This window comes from Suricata suricatta, chromosome 5 (assembly GCF_006229205.1).
Source record: "Suricata suricatta isolate VVHF042 chromosome 5, meerkat_22Aug2017_6uvM2_HiC, whole genome shotgun sequence".
NCBI lineage: Eukaryota > Metazoa > Chordata > Mammalia > Carnivora > Herpestidae > Suricata > Suricata suricatta.
Window position 1 is genome coordinate 26,421,497 of NC_043704.1, and position 26,995 is coordinate 26,448,491.

The following is a 26,995-nucleotide window of genomic DNA, read 5'->3' on the forward strand; positions in this document are numbered from 1 at the left end:
TCAAAGGTCAGCTGAAATTTTAAGAAACCCTAAGGACAGCATCACTCTCATCTTTTACTAAAAGGGAAGTGGATTGCCCCACTCTTAGTAATGCATGGGGTTAGTAACTGATACTGGAAGAGTTATGCAGGCCTGGATCAAGACAAAAAGTCAAACCACAGCCCGTCCCCATTGTCTTGCCTCTCCTGGCTTGCAGCTGTTGTAGTCATGGGTGGCAGAGAAAATGGGGGAAAGCACTGTCTCCTTTCCACCAGGTCCTGACCGAAGGAAGAAATGCACAGTGGGCACTTGGAGGAAAGAGGTGGATCCCAGCCAATGTGGGCAGCCAAGCAGAGAAAGGGAGGGCTAAGTGTAGGCAGAGGGAAGCTTACCATACAGCTGTCCATGCCCTCAGTCTCCACACAGCCAATGCCCACTCATTTCTATTTGTCTCTAAGCTTCACCAACCAACTCTAGTCTTGATTGCCTTAATGAAACCTCTTTATTTTCTAACATAAAAGGTTTAACAGAGCAAAGATGAGGTTTAAAATTCTCTATAGCCCCAACTTCCATTCATACCATACTTAAACAGTCATTTGTTTTCATTGTCATGTACTGATGCAAACAGATCTACATTTTGTTCACTTGAAAGATTTAGACAACACCCATGGTCATTCTTCAGAAACAAGAACTTTTTATTTAGTTAAAAGGAACACAGGGACATTTGAAGACCAGATAGTTACAAGTCTCTTGAGAAGGAGACACAAGCATTGAAGAAACTAGCAGAAGACAAAGAGGAGCCACAGTTCACTTTCTCAGACAAATCCTCAACACGAACAAACACATGATCACTGATGCCCTCCAACCCATTTTCACACTAAATCAGTTTCTTTCCTTCTTGAAATATGGGTGTGCTGTGCTTACCTCCACACCGATGGTGGTGGCCACGCAACTGGTCCCAACCATGAGACCACTTTATATGGTAATAGAAGTTGAACAGAACTATGGAAAACCTTAGGCACACTCTACAGCTATCTGCTTTCGCTGCTAATCCTTGTACCCAAACAACTATCTTTCTTTTGTGGGCAAGGAAGGGAGCAAATTGATTCCAGAACCCTTAGAGAGCTACTTCTGGTTATATAGGCAACATGTGAAGAACATATGATTTATGTTGTGTATGCCATTTTTTGTTCTAGACTGAGTATAATATTGTTTATACAGTATTAACAAAGTTATTACAAAATCTGTTGAATTTTAAACTAAAAATAATTATAAGGCACATGTCTTGCACAATTGAAATTAGACAATTCTTGCCTCTAAGTAAAATGTTTGAGTAAGTTTACACCACAGTTAATGAAATAGCTTCTTATTTCTGAAGAGATTTCTTAAACACTGTCTGACCCCAAAGCAGAGAAACTGAAAGAAGATGAACCATTTCTATAAAAGCAACTTTTTCTATGGTCATCTATCTATGTGTGTGTGGATTCAGTTGAAACAGTGATAAATTTCTTTAATCAAAACAGCATGTATTGAAAAATGAAACACCATAAAAATAAATATTAGAGCAGTCCATTTTTATCAAACACTTATGTAAAGGTAAAACATTTTTGCACACTGTAAATTTTAGTACAATTTATATTACATGAACTAGATTACAACTTATGAAAGGTGAAAGAAACAAAAATAACTGCCTCTCACACACACACCTCTCTGATGTGTTGACAGCAAGTTTATCTGCATGGTCCATTCCATGTACTTGAAGTTTGGGTGCATCCTTTAGCGAAATAAGCATTTCTCACTCCATTATTAGCACAGCATATTTTTAAATGAAATAATAAACATATAAAAATGATTTTAATGTTTGCCTCAAGGGGGAGCTTACAGTTCATCTTGCAGATCCTCTGAGATTTCAAGCCATTCCAAGCTAATGCTCTGATGCCATTCCTTATGCAGATCCAGAATTCTAAAATTCTATTTTCTGTGCTGGAGCCAAATCAATGGATTCTTACACTTCCATGCCACTTTCTTTTCTGGTGCTTTTTGAAATCCACAGGGTGGACTGGTTTGGGCTAGTTTTTGTTCTTCCTTTACTGAAAAACATAAGAAGAAGTAAGTTCAATGCCTAAGACTTCTTACTGAAATAGGCATGTTTTGGTCCCAGGGGAGATATTGTAGACCCTTCTTATAGAAAGGTCTTTCTTCTCTCACCAGCATATCTACAAAAAATTCTAGATTATTCCAGAATGTGAAGATGGTAAACAGGTCATGTGAAACAATTAAAAAAAAAAGAACAGAATTGATCTCTGTTTGATTCTTTGTAGTTCAGAATTCAGATACATTCAGATGCACGCACACACATACACATATGCACACACACATATGCACACACACATGCACACACACACCCCATGCAAATACGTCTGAAAGAATAAATGTTATAATAAAAATTTTCATTATAATCACCAGCAAATCTGCATTTTATTTGATCAGTAACTTTGAAAGTTTGCTTTGTAGATATTCTCCCATTCACATATGCTGCATTTAATGCTAAATGATCAAAACAGTGATCTTGTCCTCAGTATAAAGACCTTCCTAATCTCCTCCAACCCCCAATATTCCGTTTTTATAGTAAAGTCACTTAACCCCAAACTTAAAAAGTTTGGTTTGAGGCGCCTGGGTGGCTCAGTCGGTTGAGTGACCGACTTCGGCTCATGTCATGATCTCTAGGTTCTCGGGGCCCCACGTCGGGCTAATAGATCAAAGCCTGGAGCCTGCTTCTGATTCTGTGTCTCCTTCTCTCTCTCTGCACCTCCCCCATTCATGGTCTGTCTCTCTCTGTCTCTCAATAATAAATAAATGTAAAGAAAATTTTTTAAAAGTGGTTTTACTTCAGTCTCTGCAACCAATGTAGTTCAAAGTAGATTCAATCCTTGATAACTTTGTTCCTCTAGATCTGACACTGAACTTCTCTCTTCTTGGACATAGACTCCAAGCCCACTTTTCCAGCCTGTATATCAGAGTTGGCTATCTCCTCATTTTTTCGATAAAATGACCACTGCTTGGGCTCCTGCAGAAGTGCCCATTCCTGAGTTTATGTGAGTCGCCCTTCTATAGGGAACTTATCAAGATCCAGATTTCTTTTGGTCTAGTTTCCTGAGAATGAACCCTCACTTGGATCATATAACCACTTCTGGTTCCTGTACATTGTGTCATGCACTTCCTGCCCCACAATGACCTCCCTTCCCCCACATCTGCTCCACTCCCCATAGGCACTGCCTTCCAGTTACTCTCAGTCTAGGTGAGGAGGGCAGAACTTCTTCAAAGAAAGAAAAGGGCTTTTCCTAACAAGACTGAACAGTACAATTCTATAATATTACTTAATTGGCTTCAATTTAACTGTGATTTTGCTACTAATAAAATAGTCTGAATTATATGTTTTGGAGATTTGCTTCCAAATAAGTAAGGTCCACACATCTTTATCTATAAAGTCATCTAACATGAAGGAAAAACAAATCAAGCAAAGTTTATTAAAAAACATAAAATTTTTTAAATGGCAAGTAAAAGGTGGTTAAGTTATTAATATAGCTTTTTTTGTGTAGCATTTAAGAGATACTACCAGTTAAGGAAACAAGAGTTACTATTTTGAACATGACATGGAATGATATAAACCATCATGTGTACCAGATTGGAATTTAAACTTTCTGCAAGGCACTCAGCTGATAATGGAGTTGAGTCTTTGATGAAGGTGCTCCTTGCTTTCCTGGAAGAAAGGAAAAGGGGAGGATCTAAGAACGAATGAATTAAGCACTACAGCTAAGTCCGGCATCTGGAGGTACTCAATTTTGGTTTATTTTCTCACTCTGGGAATTTCAAACAAGTGAAAACTCCATAGATCTTCAAAAACCTAGAAGACTTTTGCATGAATAGAATCTCCACAATAATACACTATTTGGAAGAAGAAAAACAAACTTTAAAGAAAACTCAGTTACTGGCACTTTAGTGATTTTTATTTTAGAAATTACAATGTCTGCATAATATTTTTTAAATCATTTTTCTTTTTTTATAAATGTTTTCCATTATATATTTGAGAGAGTGTGAGAAGGGGAGAAGAGCATAGGGAAAGAGAGAATCTTAAGCAGGCTTCATGCTCAGTTTGGAACCCAACTGTGGGCTCGATACCAAGACCCTAGGATCATGACCTAACATCAAGTGTAGGACGATCAACCAATTGAGCCACACTAAAATCATTTTTTCAAGCTGATTTCTTAATTACAGCTCTTCCTTAACAGTTTTCTTGGTTAAGGGAGGGATTTATATCACATCCTCCTTCTACTTCTCTGCTTTTCACAACAATTAATCATTTTTCCATCTCTAGTCTTAGGAATTAAAGAAAGGAACAAGATATTTACTATCATCTTTTTCTGTACAAAATATTACAAAAACTTTTAACTGTGTTTCACATAGATATTGGAAAACCCAGAGGACACAAACTGTAGTATTTATTTCCCAGGCTTTATTTATCATTATTCAAAATGTCTTATTTAAACAGCCTGTACATCACACTTTGGACCCTAAATATGAATATTTAGAGTTTACATCTATTTAATTGTTTATTTTTCTGGGGCCTTTTTTACTTAGTGGATTTTTTATAGTTTAAAACTAAACTAAAATTTAGTTTGAAACTAAAATCCAAAGAGAAAAGTGACTTCAGTCCTTCTCTGATGATGACACTCTCTTGATCAGCTTTTGTTTAAAATACTGATAAAGATGGCTAATTTATTCTAGCAGATGTGTTCTCATTTAAACCCATCATTTTTTCCCTTTTCTTTTAATATATATTTACATTTCATGTATTAATTTTTTAATTGATAAATGGATACACATGAAAAAAATTCACATCTAACTCAAGGGTATGGTTAAATAAATATAAAAGAATATTCCCAAGAATCTTGCTATTAAGATACATCCTTTTGTCTGAAGATGCATACTTAATGATACCAATTTTTACCATTGTACTTTATTTCCTATACTCAAAAGACCCCCTGGATGTAAACAAAAGCCTATGACTGAAATTTTTGAAAAAGTATTACAGAGTGCACCTACAAAAATTAAGTCTTGCATACAACTTGGGGTCAAGATTGAAAGGCTTAGCATTAATGCTTATATGTAATAAGCAAGAGACAGTACACCATAGTTGTATATGTTGTGAGCTTACAAGGATTCAAGTTCAGAGCCAGCAACCACACTGTGAGACCCAAAGCAAATTGTGTGACCCATCAAAGCTACCATCTTCTCACCTGAAAAGCAGAAACAAAAGGGCACCTACTTCATATGACTTGTGAATAGTAAGTGAGGTAATGCATGAATCTTGTGATCAAGGCCTATCTTATTAGACTTGACATACTGGGTGTGTAGTGACAGATATGAAAATCAGAACTTTGTCTCTTTATTTTTTAAGTGGGAGTTGAGACCAAGAGCCGAACACTTAACTGACTGAATCACCCAGATGCTCCAAAAATTAGAATTTTCTTAAGGCAAATTTATACTAATATTTTTAAAGAGTTATAAAAACCTACATAAAACTTTTCAGGTTGTCTCTACATATATGAATTATTTACCTTTTATGCAGCATCTGAAAACAACAGGTTCCAAAAGCGACCAGTATCAATAAAAGCAGTGGAATCGTTGGTATAACAACATAAATTAGATTGGGAATTATACCTACAGAAGTAAAACAGTCAGTAAAAAAAGATGTCAGAGGCAGAATTCTCACACTAAAATTATAAAAAATTGTCCAAAAATTCAAGGTAAAATAGAATTATTATAAATAAATTATGAATACATTTCTTCCCAAAATATTGAATAATCTAGTAATAATAATATAATCACATTAGATAAAAATTAAAAACAAAATCATACTTCCCTGGTTTCCATGCTTCAATTCAGTGTCTATATTTCTAAAACTATGATTAAATTTACAATTCATGTAAGACTAGTTTTCATAACATATTAATAGTCTTATCTATCTCACTTCATTAATTCTCAGTGATTACTTAGAGAAACAAGCCCTGATTATTAAAATAATTGTTGATTTACTGGTCATATAATCATCCTAAACTATAATAAGGTCAGTGTCTTGATGATACTTAAGACTCTCTGGGACTAAATTAAAATATGAAAAAAATTAATTGATGATACAGTCATAAACCAGAGACATAAGACCACAGAAGCATAAGGCCTTGATGTTCATTAAATTCTAAAATGAATGTTTCTAATCCTGTTCCATCACACAATATTAGATATTCTTGGAAAAATAAAAACTGCTACACTTAATGACTTTATTAAATATTTTTCAATGTCATATGAGGGAAACTATTTCTAATGTAATTATTTACTAATATTTTTAATTAGGTTTAGATGCTCTAAATGGTTTTAAAATCAGGCACTTGAAAAGTAAAAAGCACTAAGGTTTAATATTATGTTCATACAAGGAAAACAAGTTGAAAAACCATGCATTTAGCTGCAAATCAAAAGATGTCATCATTATCAATCTGAATATTTCTGGTCAAAACGGACCAGACTTAGATCAAACTATCCATTAAACTGTACATCATGTCCTTTTTAGCAAAAGATATATTTATTATCTGAGGCATATTTTGAGAATAATTTGCTATGCTTTTACCTACTCCTGAGCCCCTGACTTGTAACTTCAAACATTTTTAAGGATTCAGGAAATATTTTCATTCTTTTCAAAATTCCATCATGATCCCTTATTTAGAATAGTAAAGAAAAAGAGAAAGTATTTCCTACTGTTTCACAGATTTTAGATCCCCTGTGGAAAGATTCTGAGACTTGGGGTCTTTGGCTCAGTCTGCACAAAGCAACTAGGATATATCAAAGTGTCTGTCCAATAATCACAGGCCCATGCTACAAGGAGCATCAGACTAAAAGAGCAGTTTCTGACTGGGATTTAAATCCCAATCAGGGAATGTGCAATTTGCATTGGGATTTCATGGTTTCTTTTGCAGAGTGGTGTGTTTGGGGCAGCTGGGTTGAGAGCTAATTACACGTACTCTTTCCACCCTGTTCACCAGTGACGTCACCTTGATTGCTTGAAATCAACCAAGGGTGGAGTGTATATACATATACCACAGGAATCTACAAAGGCTACAAATGAGGCTTTTTCTTTTTTATCCACTCCCACACTGGCCTCTCCCTGAACATTTACCAGCACACCACTGTTTGCTGGCCATTGAATGTGCTAATTTACATCATGATGCCTACATGTTGTTGGAGAAGTTCCTTGTGAATCCAGGTTTCCATGTGGATTACTCAGTTTATTACTAGATACATCTACCTGAGGTGAAAAACTGGAAGAAAACAAAATAGATTCTTCTATTCAAAAACTAGCTTAGCATTCATTATCTGTTGTAACCTAGTACAAAAGTAAATGTCCAGAGGCCAAATTTAGTGCCCCCATCAACAAACAACAAGAAAAGTTAGGGCCAACAAGAAACAGAGTTTAAAATTACAGTTTCTGCTCTTGATAGAGGAATTAAAAACACATGAATTCATTACCTGCTTCAGTAACAACCACATTTTGATGGGTGTCTCCTGGTTGATTTGTAAAATATGTCTTTTCTACAGGAGAAGTTGGATTAATCTCTGTAAATAATAAGTATAGGCATCATATACAATGATACAAAAAGAAATACAAATGTAGATGAAAATAAAGGTTTATTTTAAAACAATGTAAACATCACAGTTTTGATTTCTGAGTAATAAATGTACATGAAATTTTTCAATTGTAAAATTATCATTTAATTATCTTTCAATGAAGTATCCACTTGGTGAATTTCTGCAACATGGATCTACTCAGTGAATCTGTGCCACCCAAATCTGCATTTACCAATCAACAGCATGTCTATACTGATGACAGCTAGCTATAGGCAATAATGAAACCAGGCAGATACAAAGAAAGGCAAAGAGAAACAGGAATTAGGAGCATAAGAAAGTGAGATACTGGGGTTCCTGGATGGCTCAGTTGGTTAAGCATTTGACTTCAGCTCAGGTCATGATCTCACGGTTCTTGGATTGGAGCCTTGTGTTGGGCTCTATGCTGACAGCTCAGACCCTGGAGTTGGCTTCAGACTCTGTGTCTCCCTCTCTCGATGCCCCTACCCCATTCATGCTCTGTCTCTTTCTCTTAAAAATAAATAAACATTTAAAAAAATTGTAAAGGAATGCAAGACACTAACTGCAATTCAAAAGACAAGCAAAGATGATTTCTTTATTAATATCAGTATAATATTTAGGTTTCTCCTTTCACTAATAATCAGCAGATGACTGTACATGGATTGCATTGGGAATTGATGATTCACATAACAAAATTCTAAAGCATATTTCTGTCCTAGAAAAACAATGCCATACTTAGATTTGCTTTCCCGTAGTGTCGATTTCTTTAAAAAAACAATAATAAATTAAGGCTTGCAGATTATTTCTTTCCTGGTTTTATGAGACAAGATCTCTTCAAAGGCTATGCAATTAAATGTCAAAATTTCTTACCACGATCTGGCACTGCTATGCTGCCTATTGTTCCCCCTTGAGCACTGTTTGTTATATTAACAGTTCGGTGAAAGTAAACTAAATTAGTAAGAAAAAACTGTAAACTTCTCTCCATTTGTTTCAAAAATATAATTTTCTGTTTATGTTTGTAAAATGATGGAAAAGAAAACACATGCAACATTTTACATTCATTTATAAGGTTAAATTATTTTTAATAAGATATTTGCCACTTTAATTTGGCCACAGAGTCTCTCTTTACTGGAAGTTCATACACCACCCTGTAAGAATATTTATTACTCTTGCACACGTATTGCACTCCAACACTTTCATAGCCTCCTGGAGCTTTTAGATACGGTCCTTCCCTGCACTCATGTTTCTACAGAACTGAGGCACCCTACGCCAGTTGGGGCTCAACTGGTATCTGCTGAATAAATAATACAGATATCATGCAATTTATCAACATAGAACTGGCTTTATTTTGATTTTTTAAATGTTTTTCATTTATTTTTTAGAAGGAGAGAGAGCACAAGCAGGAGAGGGGCAGAGACAGAGGGAGACACAGAATATGAATCACGTTCTAAGCTCTGAGCTGTAAGCATAGAGCCTGACATGGGGCTTGAACTTGTCAACCAAGAGATCATGACCTGAGCTGAAGTCAGATGTCTTACCAAATGAGCCACCCAGGTGCCCCAAAACTGGTTATTTTTGAAAATACTCTTAATAATCTTTAACTTGATGAATTTTTGATTCACAAAATGTTAAAAATTTAATCCCGTGCATACTATTTTTAATGTCTAACAAGAGTGCATAATGCAATTTTAATGAATACAAAACTTAGATTCAGCAGTATCCCTTTAAAAATGTCTTAGGAAAACATTAACAGACACAAAGAATAGGTATGTAACTCACAGGACAATAACAAAAAAAAAAAAGAGAGAAGAGAGAGTGAGAAAATCAAGTAATAAGTTATTCAGTTTCCTTATTACTAGCTTAATTGTTTATTACTTCAGATATCTTTGGTCATGTTATTAGATGGTATGCAGGGGGATAAAGAGGAGACAAAGTTCAAATCACATAGTACTTCAGGTGTAAGTGGAGAATGAAGTTCAAAATAAGTGGTGTCCTAATTCATAAATTTTAGTAAATCTCACTGCTTACTCCTTTAACCCCTCACCACCAAAAATTAATCATTTGCCACTAAAAAAGCACTGACCACATAAGGAAGAAATTTCATGAAACCAGCATCCTCTAAAATTAAAACACTAAACTCAAAGAAGGTTAAAAAATAGAAAATAAAGATGAAAATATTTAAAGAATAAAATTGCTAAGTACATTAATAAGACTATATACATAGTTATATATTTATAACTATAAAACTGTATATTTGTGTCAAAAACAAAAAAAGCATAACGGAATCTTAATCACAAAGCATAGGTCATTTGAAGATTTAGGTAGAATATAGAAGATAAAGAAGAAAATATTTATCTTAAATATCTTAAATAATATTGAATACTCAGGTCCTCCCTGAGTAATATGAACCTAACTAAATTACCTAATACAAAACAAGTAAAGAAGATTGTGAGTTGAAAGTGTCCTGAATAAACTGGTAAGTATGAATGCAAAATAAAAGAAAATAAACAAATGTACAGAGGGTCAAATAGTTTACCTAAGAGCTCAGGGAAAGGAGAAAGAAATGTTGTATTACAGAATACTGTGTAACATACTTTGATGTATTTAAGAGTTTCAAGTACATAGTGTCACAAATTTAAAGCATCAGAGAATTTCAACTTTATATTTTTCCAAGAAAAAAAATAAAGACAAAGAACATAAGTGCATAACAGATTTGGCTTTGCAAAGGCTTCTAGGACGGTAATAATGGATTTAGGGCTTTAAAGAATAAACCCACCAGGGACAGAGAAAGCTGGCTAATATACTCAAGAGCAAGATAAATATAAGAGAAGGGGAAATCTAATCCAAATAATCCCTTGTGCTTTAAGGTCTTATGAGAAAAGGAATCATGTAATTTCAAGAGAATAATAGAAATAGCAGTACTTGATGGTAATTGCCTTCCGTGAACACATTATGAGGTCAAGTAGACAGCCCCTCAGAAGACTTAAAATGATACTTCCCAACACGAGGAGGAGAAAAACATCAAAAAAAAAAAAATCTTAAAACCTAAGTATCTGGTTTGACTTTATTAGGTCATTAAAAAGATTTACTTTACATAGTTTTTGCTGAGTCTCTACTTTTGGTCAAATTTTAATTTAGTTGATCCGTCCTCCTCAGACTAATGCAAATTTACTATTTCAACAGGAAACCACACCAGTGTAGCTCAGGTCAGTGCAATCCCCCCACGTGTTGCACATGGCAAGAAGTTGGAGACTTCAAACAAAAACTATCTAAGGAGGCATTTTCCAAAGAATGACAATCATAGGAGGAACATGGCACATGCCTCTACTTTTTTTTTTTCCCACTGTGTTCAATGAGCTATAATCAGTTTGACTTTCACCAAGGAGCACATGCAAAGCAACATACCAACAAATGATAAGCTAATGTTCTGGGAGAAAGCTGCTTTGTTCCCTTAAATTCACCAGATAATCACCCAAAGATCTACTGCCCACGTGTGTAAATCTATAGGTGCTCTGGTGACTTATACCTACTTCACACACATTATACTAAATATTTAAAATATTTAAAAATAGATATATATTCTTTTTTAAATCTGTTTACAAAAACACCCTCTGATCTTAATATTAGAAATGTTATTTTCTTTTAAAGACACGCCTCCAGATGTGTCTAGTTACTCCCTTCTGACTGGACTGGACTGACTGACTGGACAGTTTGCTCTAGAGCATGAAGTATAATTCAGTACACCGAGCGAGATGACAAGCTGCAAAGTAATTCCATGTTTGATAGCAGAGAAACAAGATGAGCCAAAGGAAGTGAAGCCTAAACGCAAACAGTGAAGATAAAAATATAAGCAAATGTGCCCAACGTCTGCTGTACCTCCTGGGACCTCCTACCTGGTTCATACTTGCAGATGTAATTGTGCTTCATGTTGCACCTGTCATCATTCCACTGGTAAAGGTAGGGCCCCCCGAGCCCTGGATTGGCTGTTGGTTGATGATACATCACAACACACTTTTCACTTCCACAGGAAGGTTCATCGGTATACCAGTTTCTGCAAATAGAGCAACAGCAACACCTCCAAGTGATTTCAACCATTCTATTCTTTTGGTTTGGTTTGGTTTCAAGTTTTTTTTTTCATTTAAATTCCAGCTCATTAACATATAATATAATACTAGCTTCAAGAGTAGAAATTAGTGATTCATCACTTACATGTAACATCCAGGGCTCATCCCAAGTACCCTCCTTAATGTCCATCACCCAAGTAGCCCATTCTATTCTGACATCCTCAGTCAAGTAATGTCCGTAAAGAGGAAGAAGCTGTCACCATAGAGATGAATGCGCCAGGTCAGCTAACTTTTGCACGGAGGTTCCTGAATCTCTCTACCAAAGCCCTCCACTCTCTCTATAGTCACACTCAGTATGTCTGCGACTGACCCCTTGTTGTAGAATATAAAAGTGCTGATGTGGGACACGAAAGGCTCTACGTGGCTCCCAGGACTGAAGATGAAGAAGGATCTTAGGCATTCTTAAAATCCAAGAAAATAAAATCAAGCTCTTTGAGAACTGCTCCTGAGATGCCAGCATGTAGGTCTCTTCTGTCACCAAATCTGTGCCTCTCAGTATATACATATTTTCTGTAAATAACCCTATTTTTTCCTCCATTCTTTGCAGTTTGGTTAAAGAATAAAGTCCAAAGTCAAATCTGGTCTTGTTAACCTAGAAATCGTTCTGCCTTAACTTAGAAATCTTCATGATTTTCAACGCAAAAGGGTTTTGACTCTAAATGCAGTTTTAATTTTTTTTATTTAAATAAAAGTTATTTGAATTAAAAACAAAGAAACAGAAATCCTCCTCCTCCTTTTGGAAGTATCCCAGAGCACACTTAATCCTCCAGACGCCTACTCACCGGTACTGGGAACTGCTTCCGTCAGACCACTGGTAGAGGTCCGGGCAAGCGCCAGATGTTTGCCCCTCTCCATTTCGCCAAAGCCCTATCCAGAAATCTCCATCAGAAATCCCTGTTCCTGGTTTGGTCAGGTTTTGCAACATACTTTCTATCAGCTTCTGTTCTGCTTCGTTCTCCAGGCTGAGCAGGGCACCCCCCTCGCTCTCGCAAGCCAGGCGGGCCTCCTGAAAGCTCACGCGGCTGGACAGTTCGTGGAAGTAGGCCATCTTGTAGCAGGGGTGCTTGAGATCAGCAAAACATACCTTTTGGCCTGGAAAAAAAGATAGCGTGCATGGATTACCTGAGCTCTATTCATAAGGCTACTATGAATTAGGATTAAAGAAGCAATCAAAACAGGATTCACTCCCAAGAATGATTTCTTCATGGGATCATTCTATGAAGTTCATTTTCTTTAATTATGACTTTCAATTTATAAAGGCAAAATGATTCCCTGCTAAACTTGTAATATGAACTTTTAAACACAGGACTCCAAGAGACTGTTCGTTAAGGGAACTCCTGATTCTTCTGGCAAACTAATTACATAGCAAAGGAAAGTGGCAAATGAAACTGCTTTTTCTTTTAGAGCTAAGAGAGCTGAAAGGTCAAACTTATGAAAGAAAAGTAATTCATAAAAGAATTTAATTTTTAAAAACAAATAAAAAGCAATGTATAGAAGGTATCATAAAAAATATACAAGGTGGGGGCGCCTGGGTGGCTCAGTGGGTTAAGCGACCGACTTTGGCTCAGGTCATGATCTCGCAGTTCGTGGGTTCGAACCCGGTGTCGAGCTCTGGGCTGACAGCTCAGAGCCTGGAGCCTGCTTCGGATTCTGTGTCTCCCTCTCTCTCTGCCCCTCCTCCACTTGTGTTCTGTCTCTCTCACGCCTCTCCCCACTTGTGCTCTGTCTCTCTCAAAAATAAATAAACATTAAAAAAAAATTTAAAGATAGAAGGTGGCAAATTTAAGGTGTCAACATTTGCTTTTATTGTATATATCTGAAAGCAAATACATTGAAATTGAAAGTTAATAGAAGCCAGAATGAAGGTAACTCTAGTAATAATTATTAATATACAACATTAGAAGTAACAAGATAGATTTCTAGAGTAATCTTTGAAAAATTTTTCATTACCAATTCTCCGAATGTTTTCTGGTTTTATATGACATGCTGTGTGTGAGTGTCAAGCGTTCAGTCAATGGCATCTCTCTGTTTACACAGGCAGCTCAAGTGAGTCATAAACTCCAAATAACATTTCCCAAATTTGAACTTAGAGAATCAAGTACTTAAAACAAACAAAAAAGAAACGTATTTTAAATATGAAAAAAAAAGCCAAAGCATAATGGCTTAGGGTTGAAATAAGCACATCAAAAGATAAAGGAGCTATTAAAAAATCTCATCAATTACTAATACTGTCAATTTCTGGTAACATAGATAGAGGTCAGAGAAAGCTGAAATTTGGTCAAAATTGTCTTTCAAAGACAGTTAAATGATTAGCTAAAAACAAATTAGGTGGTAAATATTTAGCAGACTTGAGAACAAATTATTTTTCAGCTTTAGAATCTCCATTTATGTATTAAACACATTTTAAATAAAAATGATTTCTTCAAATTTAAGCCAAAAAGTACCCTATTACTGGTTGAAATTAACTCCTTTCTGAGTCAGAAAGTGGTGACACTGCATTTCTTTTAAACTTTTCCTCATTTAAAATTTCATTAAATTCAAATCCAAATTCATTTAAATTTACCTTTCCCCACAGTTAATATTAACTATTGATAGTTTTATTGCATATTTTTTAGGAATATAGATTGGAGACCACAAAATGTTCAAGATCCATGAATAAATAAATAGAATAATCAGAATTTGGAAAGGAAATTTAAAATGTAATCTTTATTTATACTTGTATTTTAAAGGCTTTTGTGAATTACGGCACTTGATTAAGCCATTATTCTGATATCTCTAAAGATTTTTAAAGTCCTATATACACAAATATGTGTGTGTACATATACCCACACATTTATACATATATTTTTAAGTGATATGTGTGTGTATATATATATATATATATATGCTAGAACCACAAATGAAGCTTAGCATAATTTTTGAGACTTCTTAATGGAATATCATCTTTTATAAAACCTCATTTTGTGACATCACTAGTTTACTTCCGCTCTAACAACATCTGTGAAGCCTTAAAAACGTAAGCAAAAGTTTGATTTAAAAAAGTCTCTCAGAGTTGAACTTCACACACCTCTACATGTGAATTTCATATTTGTCTACATATTAAGCAGAATGACTTTCTCCTAACTAGAGCTATGGATGTACATATGGATCAGAACATAATAAATCCACATACATATTAGGGATATTAGAGTGTACAGGATTTAGCTAACTACCAGCAAGGGAATTCCTACTGTTCTATTGTTTAGATTTGCCCCCATATCCCACCAGACATGTCTGCCAAATGATAGACAATCTCCAGAACTACCAACCTGTTTTAGTTTTTCATTAGCGTCTTTGGTTCACTTCTGCTCTCAACTTTAAAAACTGCCACACATCCCTCTCTGTCATTATTTCTTATACCCAACGGACTGCCCGTAGCTTCCACTACTTTCTTAGTTTCTGTCTGAGTTCAGTTTAAATTTAGCCTCAGAAAACAGACTATCAAGCATTTAATGGAAAATAAAGTCAAATTACTTTATGCTAAGAAACTAAGGCATAGCTTTACTGCCTTCTTAAGATTCATCTGCATGAACATCATTCTTGTTGGGATTGAAGGTTTTTTCCACTAGATACTTAATTTTGTAGCTGATCAAAAAATTTTGTCAGTAGTGGAGGGAGGGAGTGTTATTGTACTTAAACATTGGCTACAAAATACAGCATTCGAGCATTGTATTCTTAATTACAGTACACCACACTGAGTCAACATTGGTATCACATCCATTCTCCCCCAGAATCAGCAATTAATGACCTATGATGACACTCGAGTCAGGAGGGAGTAGGAATCAGAGGCCATTAACCTCACAACGGTGTTTGAGAGATAGGCATTCAATATCCTGACACAAGCTGAGGACAGCCATCTAATAAAATCGCAGTTGGAACAACACAAGCAAGACACCCAGTAGTCCTCTCTGTCTCATTAACTGTGATCTGGACCCAGGAGCAACATACTGAATAATCTGAACAAATTAACAGACTGCCCCAGCTAATTGTTAGTGAAAATGAAAATGCTAGTATGATTGACCACAGGAAAATGGAATTAACGAGACTTCAAAAGGACAAATCAGTCTCAGACAAATAATTTTTGAGACATATTCATGGATGTCCCAGTGGCTGATTCTAATACAATTATTTTTTTAAATTTCTCCTAATTTATTATTAGATTTTGTGATGACTTCATTGTTTAAAATGGTTGTTCCTGATAATATTCTAAAAATGTCGTTAAGCCTTGTGAGTTCTGTGCCTACATTTATAACGCAAGCGAGTTCCATGTTCATCTCCTACATCCTTTACATATTTCTAAGTCTCAAAATATATCTCAACTGCATTCCCTTGAGTTTTCAACTTGTTCGATTTTTCACTCTAAGAACTCTCAGATTTGGATTTGACTCCAGCATTTCTGAAATATTAAACTCGTCTGACAAGGCTGTTTTTGCAAGATGTCAAAAGAAGCTGACTTAAAAAAAAAAAACAGCCAGAAATTCGAAAGAATAAACATTATTTATGTAACAAGGCTAGCACACATTCAGAGGGTGCCAACGTGGGATTGATATGCTAAAAGTCTCTGTTTGTTATCTTTAATATGTTAAAATATAAACACAACACAGATTTATTTATGGTGAGGATACAGAAATGATGATAAGAGTCAACTCATTTATAAAATTAAGATAGCACTTTGAGGGTCATGAGGGTGCCTCACTAAATTAAGCATCCAACTCTTGATTTTGGCTCCAGGTCATGATCTCATGGTCCGTGGGATCAAGCCTCACATTGGGCTCTGTGCTGTCAACATGGAGTCTGCTTGGGATTCTCTCTCTCCCTCTCTCTCTTTCTCTGCCCCTCCCCAGCTCATGCACACACTCTCTGTAAAAATTAACTAATTAATTTTAAAAGATACCAATTTGAATAAAATGTTTAAAAGAACTTTAGTGTAATGTGAAAAACCTAAGTAGGAATTATATTTAAATTAATTAATATTGAACAATCCCGCAATCATAGCTGGCCATGGCACTGTTCATGACACGCATTCTCCCTTTAGTTTTGGAGGTCCAGGGTCATAGGTGAGTGGGTAGACACTGCGGTGACTGCAGAGAAGAGGGACCCTCAGGGGATCAGAACTGTGGCCAGGTACTCAAACAGGTAGATATTAACTCCAAAGTATACACCGAATATCAGCTGTGTCCTCAGATCTTGAACTGAAAAGTCACCAGCAGCTCAGATCTATCAAGTCTGTTTTCAAAAAATTATACATACGTTGTCCAGTTTTATTACCATTTATATATCATCAATAAAGCTGACAGCATGAATTTCTTTACATCCAATTCTATTTTACTACCCACTACGGCTTTAGTGTGCAGATTTGGTCCATGCTGTAGCAAATTCAGCAAAAGCAGCTCTTGAACGCTCATCACCATTTCAGAAGGTCACATTTGGCTGCCATGAATGACAGTGGAGCTCCAACAGCTGGGAAACAAATGTTGCCCTAATTCCCAGAAAAGTTCCAGTAATACAAATCTTCTGGAAGCAACTTTTCCCACCTAAGTAAAGGCTCATCTTCCTAGAGAACCACTATGATGACCTCTCTTCTCATTCTGTGAGATCACATGGAGAATTTCCTTTTCTCTGATCTTTAAATGTTACACTCAGATAAAATCTTTCATTGACTATTTTGAACAATAAGGATTCTAGGATCTTCTCTCACAACATTGACTGCCATCGACTTTTCTATTACCCATAAAATGTTTAGATGAATCTTCAAATAACCATATGACCGTGTTTATTACACTAAGGCAACCTTGATACTGACAATAATTTGTTAAATGTCACCTAGCATCTCCCGTGACAAGTGTCCTTTGTTGGCTTATTTACAAGACTGACAAAGTACTTTCCATCTAGGATTCTACACCTATTAATTGTATACATACATGCATACAGAACTACATATGTCCACATGCACTTTTATTTAGCGATAATTCTCAGGACTGCCTACTAAAATTAACATTCCTATCACTGTCACAGCTAAGATTCTGCTTTTCTACTATTCCCATGAATAGATAGTTTTGTCTTTTGTTGCAGTCATGAAAATTCCTTTCAAGCTAAATATTGGCAGTAAATGCTTTTGGCAGTGATGTAAAAGTGGAGTCAAACTCATAAAGTTAAGGCAGTTCACTTTTTTCTTCCTTAATAGAAAGGATCTATGATTTAGTTTTATTTTGCTTATGTTTATTAACTTTTTAACAGTTGAGTCCCTCTGTTAGTAAAGTAATATTTTTATTATACCACACACTACCATCATATATTATCAATATTGAGTTTATATCATAACTTTTAATGAAAATATAGAAGATATTGTATGAATTCCTATGAATCTACTTTTTATTACAGAAAAGAAATGTACAAAAGAGAATCTACATAATAAATCCTCCCCAAACCAGACTGACTAAACTTTGGACATTTTACCAGAATCCCACAAAATAATTTGTTTTTCCTAATTCTTTCTTACTCTCCTCAAAATCACACTGATAAATGGGTTAATCCTACATTATACAGAGTGACATGACCTCTGATAACAATGCCAACATTTCTGAACTTAAAAGAAATGCTTTGAAGTTTTCAGTGTTCAATATTACACCCACTTCTTAAGAGTTATTCTCTACAAAAAAAAGTTTTGTTATAATAAACTCTCATTTTTGTAACAGATTTTATAGTGCGATTAAACACAGAATGGGCTACTAAGCATGTGCTGGAATCTACTTTCTTACATTAATAAACAAACTCAAAACTGGAACCCTGGGTCATTTTGTGACACCAGCTTTGCAAGGTCCTACTTCTCCCACTGGGAAATACCACAAGCTTTGAGAAGGTAATGGGACACTGTTTAAACTCACACTTAACCAACTGACCCACCCACGTACCCACGTCAAAGTTGCATACTTAAAATTGAGATCTAAATAACAAATGGTAAACCAAGTAACTTTTTTATCCAACTTTTTTAACATTTATTCATTTTTGAGAGTGAGAGAGACAGAGCACAAGCAGGGGAAGGGCAGAGAGAGAGGGAGACACAGAATCTGAAGCAGGCTCCAGGTTCTGAGCTGTCAGCACAGAGCCCAATGCGGGGCTCGAACTCACGAGCTGTGAGATTATGACCTGAGCTGAAGTCAGCCGCTTAACCCCCTAAGCCACCCAGGTGCCCCAAACCAAGTAACTCTGTCACTTAAGAGTTCAAGCATTCAATCAGACAGAACCGGATTTGAATCCCAGAGCTATACTTGAATGGTAGGTACACTGGGGACATTACTTAAACTTTCCTGGCCTCAGTTTTCTTACCTAAAGAGAGGAGGGTTAAGAGTTTTAAAGAAATACAGATAAATAATAATAGCCAGACATTTATCAGTAGTTTAGCATGGAGGGCCTCCCTGCTAGCGCCATCCACACCTTTGGGTAAATTAGGAAAAGATGTTCTTTCCCAGTGATACAGGCTGTTCAGCTAGAAAAAAGTTGTTTTCCTCTAGGTGGCCTCAGCCCCAGATGCAGGACTTGCACACTGAGCTCCCTCTCAGCTTCTTGGGACACACCTCTGGGCATGATACAATCCGCACAAATCTGTTCAAACCCCTTAACCCTCCAACAATCCTGTGCTGTTGGTCTCATCATGGAGCGCTCATCCTATTTTAAAAACAAGGCAGGGCGGGGGGGGGGGTGCATAGAGAAGTCAGACAGTTTGCCAGATCCGCACAGCTCAGAAACCAGGGCTGTGAACCAGGCAGTCTGGCTCCACAGTCCATGCCTTCACCCAGATGTCTATGCTGCCGCCATATATGTCTCAAATGTAATATTTTTTCTAAAGTGAGATATTTACTGAATAAAGGGATTGATGAATATACACATTACTCATGTTTTATATGTTATAATTACTAGCATTGATCCGTTATTGATTAGCACTGCTATATATGCAAGGGCTTGTGCATTGAGCATTTGTTTTTCTAAGCAGATTGTGCATTTTCTATTACTCAACATTTAGACACAGGGTTAATATTGGGACATCTAGCTCATATTTGCAAACCATATACAGACTTAGTTATTTTTTTATCTAGCCCTTTCATTTTCCAAATAAAGCAAAATCCAAATGAATTTTTCTCAGATACAAGGAGTGCAACTTCAGTCAAGTCGGTAGGCATCTTAAATTACCAGTAATCTGTTACCACAGTGAAAGAAACAATCTCGCCTGAAAGTTGGGTACAGCCATCCACCTATACGTCAAGTGCCCAGCCCAGAAAGCTGTTACAAAATTTAAAAATGGTTAACGATAATATCAGCTGGATGTCCACCCTGGACCACTTTATATAATACCATCTCTTTCTTTAACATTAATGTAATGTGCCATCCTTGGAGAAGGACCGCTTCTTTTTTAACATTAATGTAATAGACATTTCCATCCTCAGGAAAAAGAGTTATAAAAACAAAACTATAAAATAACGAAAAATAGCAGTTAAGGAGTAATGGCTATGATAGATGTGTACTTTATTAAATGCCTAGTAATAAGATTAATTTGCTCCTTTCTTGACCAAGAGATACTTAAAGTAATTGCATCTTTGAAAACTGCTCTGTCATCACTTTATGCTTTTGATGATGTCATGGAATAGTACCAAGGCTAGGTTATGCTCAGCAGAATTTTTTGTATCTCTTTTGCTATTATAATAATCTATAGACTACTGGTCACCGCCCACACATTTGCATAATTCTTTGGCATCTGTACAATAAAAGAAATACGTCTAAGTCACCCAGTCTCCTAAATAAAATGCAAGCCAATTTTAATGAGTTCAAGTTAATACATATTACATTTTTCTGCAGAAATTTGGAGGTATCATGAAATGCGCTTAATGCCATTTTGCTGCATCAACAAGTTGGGGATCACCGCTGTTATACTAAAGAGAAAAAGCAAGAATTAAAAAAAACACATTTAAAATACTTCAAATGTTTAAAAATATTCACATGCTCTTCAGACATATCTTTCCATCTTAAAACCTGAGTTTTAAACACTTCTTTTTCATATATATGGATGTCCCCAAGTAAAATCTTATCTTTGTCCTAAAGAAGATGTCATCATCTACCAATAAAATTGCAGAATTAAATGATTGTACTTCCTACAAACATTCTCTACACATCTGCATTCAGCAACAAATCAGTACAAATCTAAACTACTAAAATTAATTCACAACTTAGGCTCATAAATTCATTAAATACTCTTTAATTCATGAAATTACTCTCATAGTTATCTATTTTTATTACATATTTATGCATCAAAATAAGCATGACCACTAACCTCTAAAAATACCTTCCTATTACTGCTTGATGCTATTAACTGTTATGGGGCAGATTATGATGATGAAATTTGAAATGTAATTTCTTATTAAAATATTTTAACTTCATTTATAAATAATGCTTTCTACTTTTAAAATGGTGATATATTTTAAAGTGTCGGAAAGTATCTTATTAAATATTTTAAAGTGCTAAAGTGAAGAAAAATCTTATATAGGATTATTTTGCAAGTTCCTGTTTTTTTATGAGAAAAGCAATTATTTTGGTACACTAAATAGAAATTACAAATAGCTATACTGATATTTAACAGATAGAAAACATATTCCATAGGTTGTAAGTATGTTCCTAATAATGGCCACAACAAGCTGGTTTCATTGGGTAGACACTTGAGTAGAATTTTGGTAACTAGCCCCCAGGGGCAGGAAAAAGTTGACACATCCCTCAAAACTTAACCCTGATCAGGAAGATAGTAGACCTACTATATCCAACATGTCATGTTTTAGACTGTCTGTCCTCATACTATTATGGCTAAAATATATTTTTAAAAGTTCTTCAAAGGATAAAGTCACAAACTTATAACGATCAAATTTTAATGTGATTTTTATGGCCAATGGCAATTAAATTAATCATAAGAAAAACATAACTAAATAATTGCTTTGATATCAAGTAAACATCATCATTTATGAAAAATCAAATAGATCATGTCCAGTTAATTAGGAATTTTCCAGATGTCACCTACAAGATGCCTATAAATATTTAATAGGAAAATACAGCAAAAGGTTTGCAACAATTTATGCAATAATATAACACAAAATAAACTTCTCAATCATTTTTTAAATTCTGCTTTTACTTTCTATATTTTCTTTTTCCTTGCAAAGTTTGCGGCATGCAACAAGAATATGCCAAGTGGATACTATGTAAGTCAATGAACTGTTTCTATTGTTTAAAAAACACCATATGCTAAAAGTCTGGTCTGTGCTGTTCATTTTTATTTGTAAGAGTGATTCTCATAAACACAAAGGCAGTCAAACATGTAATTTACACGCTCAGATATATATGGTACACTTTTTCTTCAAACCTAAATCAGGGGGAAAGGATCTAATGCTATGGCTCCTGTAATAACATCCTTATGTGATACTGTAAAGTTTTCATTTTATAAATATAAAGAGTCTGATTTTCTCATCCCCCACCTCCCATATAATAGCATGTGTGTCCAGATGACAGTTCACAGTGTATTTAATTCCAGTGTCTCCAGAGGTCCAAAAAGTTAGTGGAGAGTGATTGATAACTAGACATTTCAGAATTACATTCTTAAGATGTTAAGATCTTAAGATCACATATTGCTGAGGGGAAGATCAGCAACAATTAAGCTCCCTATGCCAATTTCTAAAGGTCTGGCTTCACCACTGATTAAGTAGATGTCATGTGTCATCTATCTCTACCTCTAGGGACACTTGTTATACAGATGCACAGAATGTGAAAAGGAATTTGTGCTTTTCCATTTAAAAAAAAAAAAAAGCCTTCCACACTTAAAACACATGCCCACCTACATTCAACAAATATTTACTGAAACACTTTAATTAGCATCGCAAGAAATTTCAGTAAGAGTGGCTATGCTCAGTTTTCGTGTAAGGCCTTATTCATTCATCCTAAGCTTTTGAGAATCTTCGTGTTTTCTTTAGAAGACCTTCCCTAAGGAAGGGTGAATGCGATATAAACAATAGAACGGTAGAAGTCGAAGAAAAATTATAACCAGAGCTAACGCTGGGAAGCTTGCCAATTCTGATCCATTTCCCTGGCACTGATTCAACCCATCTAATTGGGCACCTACTGTGTGCACGGACCTGCGGTCATTACCATGTACAACTCTGCCCAGCTCGAGCTGACTTCATTTTCTGAGACGTTCCTAACTTGGAATAAGGTGTGTAAAGGAAAGGAGTCTACAATGACCCTGGTTCTCTGTCAGTCCATGAGAACAAAGGCTGTGCGCCCAGGAGTCTGTGAGCGACCCACAGCAGGCAGGTCTGGCCTCGGAAACCACCCGAGTGAGCACCGGGAGGGGACTGAAATCGAGCCAGACCGACAGGGGGTGGCATTTTTGCAGCGGTTCTGACGGCTTTGGGTTTCCTCTGCCTGCTCCATGGCACCCCACCCCTTTTTGCAGGTGCCAAGCCCTGCTCAATGGCCAACTCTCTTACAAAGAAGGTGAAAATTACTCCTGGAAAACGCTGTACTGAAGCAGAGCTCGCTTCGCAGCTACGGAACCAGGCACTTCCAAAAAAATTTAAACTTTTCTCTGTGCGTGTTTCGCGGGGCGGGCAAGAAAGCAGAATACAATCCTCCCTCACCCCCACCCCCACGTCCCCAGCTCCTCCCGGCCCCGTATCCTGCACAGGTTTCCAACCTCCAGGGGAGCCTTCACCCCAGGACAGGAGGCCCCGCGCCACCCTCGTCCGCGGTCCCCACTCCCGGCTCATCTGCCCACGGGCGGCCCCCCGACTCACCGCTGACCACCCGACGGCAGAAAACTCCGTGGCCGCAGAGCAGCGCGGCGCCCAGCAGCAGCGAGACCACGCGGCTCATCGCGGCGCGGCGACAGCAGCAGGTGTTGCGTGGAGCGAAGGCGGCCTCTGCCCGCCGCGCAGCCGGAGCTCTAGCCTCCGAGCCTCCCAGCCTCCCCGCCGGGCCTACTCCCACCGCCCGAGCCCAGCTGGCCAGCCGCCTGCACTCATTGCCTTCGACGGGGCCTGCAGCCGGGCGCGCTCGTGCCGCGCGCGGGCGGGATGGGCTAGAGCGCACCGCTCCGCGCGCGCGCGTTTAAGGAGAGGAAACCGAAGTTGAGCGTCCCGTGTCTGGCCCAGAGGTGATGCCGGAGCCCCGGGTCGGACCCCACCCGCGGCCTTTGCTCCTCTCCCCGGCCTCTGGCTAGTGTAGGGCTGAGCCCGTGTGCCTAGTCCCGGCCCTCTAGGCGACAGCGGCGGCGGCAGCAGCAGCAGCAGTAGCCGAGCTGTGCTGGAGGCGCGGCCTTATATACCCACATCCCAGGGTGCCGGCCCCTCGCTAGCAATAATTTTAACTACTTCATCTCTCCTGCGATGCGGAGCATCCCAGCCCCTCCCCTAAAAACTGGAACCACTTTGAAAAGAGTGCAGTCAGCAGCCCCACCCTCCTCCCCTCTGCTTCTCCCGTGCCCTCTTCCCATTCGCCAACAGACCTGATACTCATTTGTGTAAAATGTGACAGCTTTGCTATTAAACTCTGGCAAAAGTTGGATCCGTTTGGTTTTCTCAAAGATTAATGTCCACGGGGATGCCAAGTTGTGGGGCTTTTCTCTTTTTGTGCTAAATTGCTTGATCATATGTATTGCTAGATTCAGGGCACTAGCCACTATTCAAGATGGATTGGCGAAGTGGGAGCCAAAACCTGCTCAGTGAATTATATAACGTGGCAGGTTTTCCCCCACCTAGGTTCTGCAAATAGATTACTTCCAAGCAGGTTGTTTGACTAAATTGCCACAGGAGCAAATTGAAGAGAAGAATATTTGAAGCATCGTTTTCCCAACTGATTTCCATCTCAGTATTTGCAGCTCCAGAGAAAACCATTAACACAAATACTCTGAATACTTGGGAATTTCCTGGATGTCTATGTATGTATTTATTTACTCATCTCTCAGTGACCTGTGGTTTCTATTAGAAGTAAGGGATTCTAAAACCCACAAAGACATTTTTTCCATTACCTGACCTAGTCTTTATTGTTTCAGTCCCTCCAAGGATGCCAGAGTTTAACCTGCAGTATTGGAAAGAAGTTCCCAAGAGTTTCATCTCTATCTAGGGGCGCCTGGGTGGCCCAAATGGTTAAACGCTGAACTCGTGATTTCGGCTCAAGTCATGATCCTGGCAGTTCGTGAGTTCATGCCCCACATTGGGGCTCAGTGCTGACAGTGTGGAGCCTGTTTTCGAGTCTGTCTCCCTCTCTCTCTGCCCCTCTCCCACTTGCAGCCTCTCTCTCTCTCTCTCTCTCTCTCTCTAATAATAATAAACTTTAAAAAAGTGTTTCATTTATATCTAGCCCATATTATACTCTTACAATGAGCTTCAGTAGAATTGGTATTTTCCCATTATGATGCTTTAAATGCACCAAGATTTGTGAAATAAAATCCTTTGGTTTTACATTTTCCTAAAACACCTCCCTGTCTTTGGTTTTCATGACCCACAAGTATACTCTGAACATTTATTGGACGGGTTTCTTGGGAAAAAGAAGGTAAATCCTGCTACAGTAAGAACGAGTCTTGCAGAATAAAAATTCCAGCACTTAGAAAGACCTGAAAGATTATTAAATCCACCCTACTCAAGAAAGTATAATTCCACAATACTCATAATGATGTCCGTCACTTTATTTTTCCATGTATTACCATTAAATTACTAATTTGTTGCAGGGCCATGGGCAATTAATAAATCTTAAAGAGAGAATGGATCTTGCTTCACGACTAGCTGGATGTCCAGAAGAAGCAGGCACTGCCGGGATTTTGAATGGAAATGGAAAATATAAATCCTCAAAGCCATGGAGATGTATATAGCTCAGCCCTGTAAATCCTGTCACAGTGTCACTGGGTGTGGCTGTGGCCAGAGAGCTGCTCCAGGGACCCACAGTCCAGTGTGGAGAAGGAAATGTAATAATGACTGCATATAAACGCTGGAGTGGAAGTCTGAATGCAGCGTCATGGTTAGCATGGAGGAATGAGGAATTAGGTATTTTTGTGGGCATGCTCTAGCATTTGTCCAGGTTGAACATGATAATCCTCAATTGCTGATTGATCACCTGAGGGCCCACATGCCTACGGAATTAGGATTCTTAATGAGGGCTCGTTTCTCTTTCTGTGCCATTCTCTTCCCAGAGAGTCATGAGGCCCAGAGCTATCATGGCAAGTGCCCTATTGGGGAAGGAGTACCAGTGGATTACAATATAAGCACTAGATGTAATTTCCTACCGATCCGTACACCCCAATGTCCTAACTGGCTCAGATCTCTAAAACGCCAGCCAGTCCATGAAGCTGCTATTGGTAAGAGGGAGCTCCATGGTTTTAGTACTCCAGAAAATCCAAATTACAGTAAAAACTGTGTCCTCAATATGGTTGCACAGACTTCTAAAATACAGTTTCTTATCTTTAGGCTGGGAGTATATCAGTTCAGAGCAGCTGCACCCATTAACTAAGGCTACTCCAAAGTTACCCTAGGAGCTGTCTGACTTATCAAAACCACAAATCATTAAAACGTCTTTTTAGATATGATGTCTTTAAAGGGATTGGTTAACGATACCAGCTTTTTGCTTTGTTTCTCCATCACCAGAAAACATCTGGATGGATCATCATTAAAATAAATTCAGAGAGCACATTTTGGGTCGTCATAAATATGGAATTTCAGTGGCATCTGATATTCTCTTTGGAGAATGTGGTGTGGGAGGGGTCTCTCTGAAATATATTTTTAATATAGCAAAGATGGAGATATAAAATTAAAAATTTTTCAACAAAATTCCATTTTAAAAAATCTTATGGAGTTTCTAGGGTTTAGGGGAAAGCAACAAATATTAATTTTTTAAAGACAGGACTCTTTTTCTGTATGAATATACGTAAGTTATCCCAAAAGACAAATGATTTTCTTAGCAAACGCATTTCAGTTCTGGAAATTTAAGAACTGCTCTCTGATCAATCAGGAGATAAGAGTTCCCTTAAGAGCAACCAAGAAAGGTAGGGTTATGTGAGGAATTTTTGCACATGTGTAGAGTTCAGCCTCCAGATTTCCTGAGACCAAGGTGTGCTAACACCACATCAGTGGCAATCAGGA

General features: G+C 37.3%; 1 protein-coding gene across 2 annotated transcripts; it reads right to left on the bottom strand.

The window, feature by feature from the left end:
• Positions 1 to 1,847: 1,847 nt before the first annotated feature.
• On the bottom strand, positions 1,848 to 23,738 carry CHODL (chondrolectin). Of its 2 annotated transcripts, XM_029940653.1 has the most exons (6): positions 23,660 to 23,738; positions 12,581 to 12,890; positions 11,568 to 11,725; positions 7,558 to 7,644; positions 5,598 to 5,700; positions 1,848 to 2,069 (listed from the first exon to the last, which is right to left on the bottom strand). In XM_029940653.1, the coding sequence occupies exons 1-6, from the start codon at positions 23,736 to 23,738 to the stop codon at positions 1,985 to 1,987; spliced, it is 822 nt and encodes a 273-aa protein (XP_029796513.1). In that variant the 3' UTR covers positions 1,848 to 1,984. The 2 variants fall into 2 exon arrangements, with proteins under 2 accessions (XP_029796513.1, XP_029796514.1); XM_029940654.1 differs by lacking the exons at positions 5,598 to 5,700; positions 23,660 to 23,738 and having other exon boundaries at positions 12,581 to 12,876.
• Between the last annotated feature and the right edge of the window lie 3,257 nt (positions 23,739 to 26,995).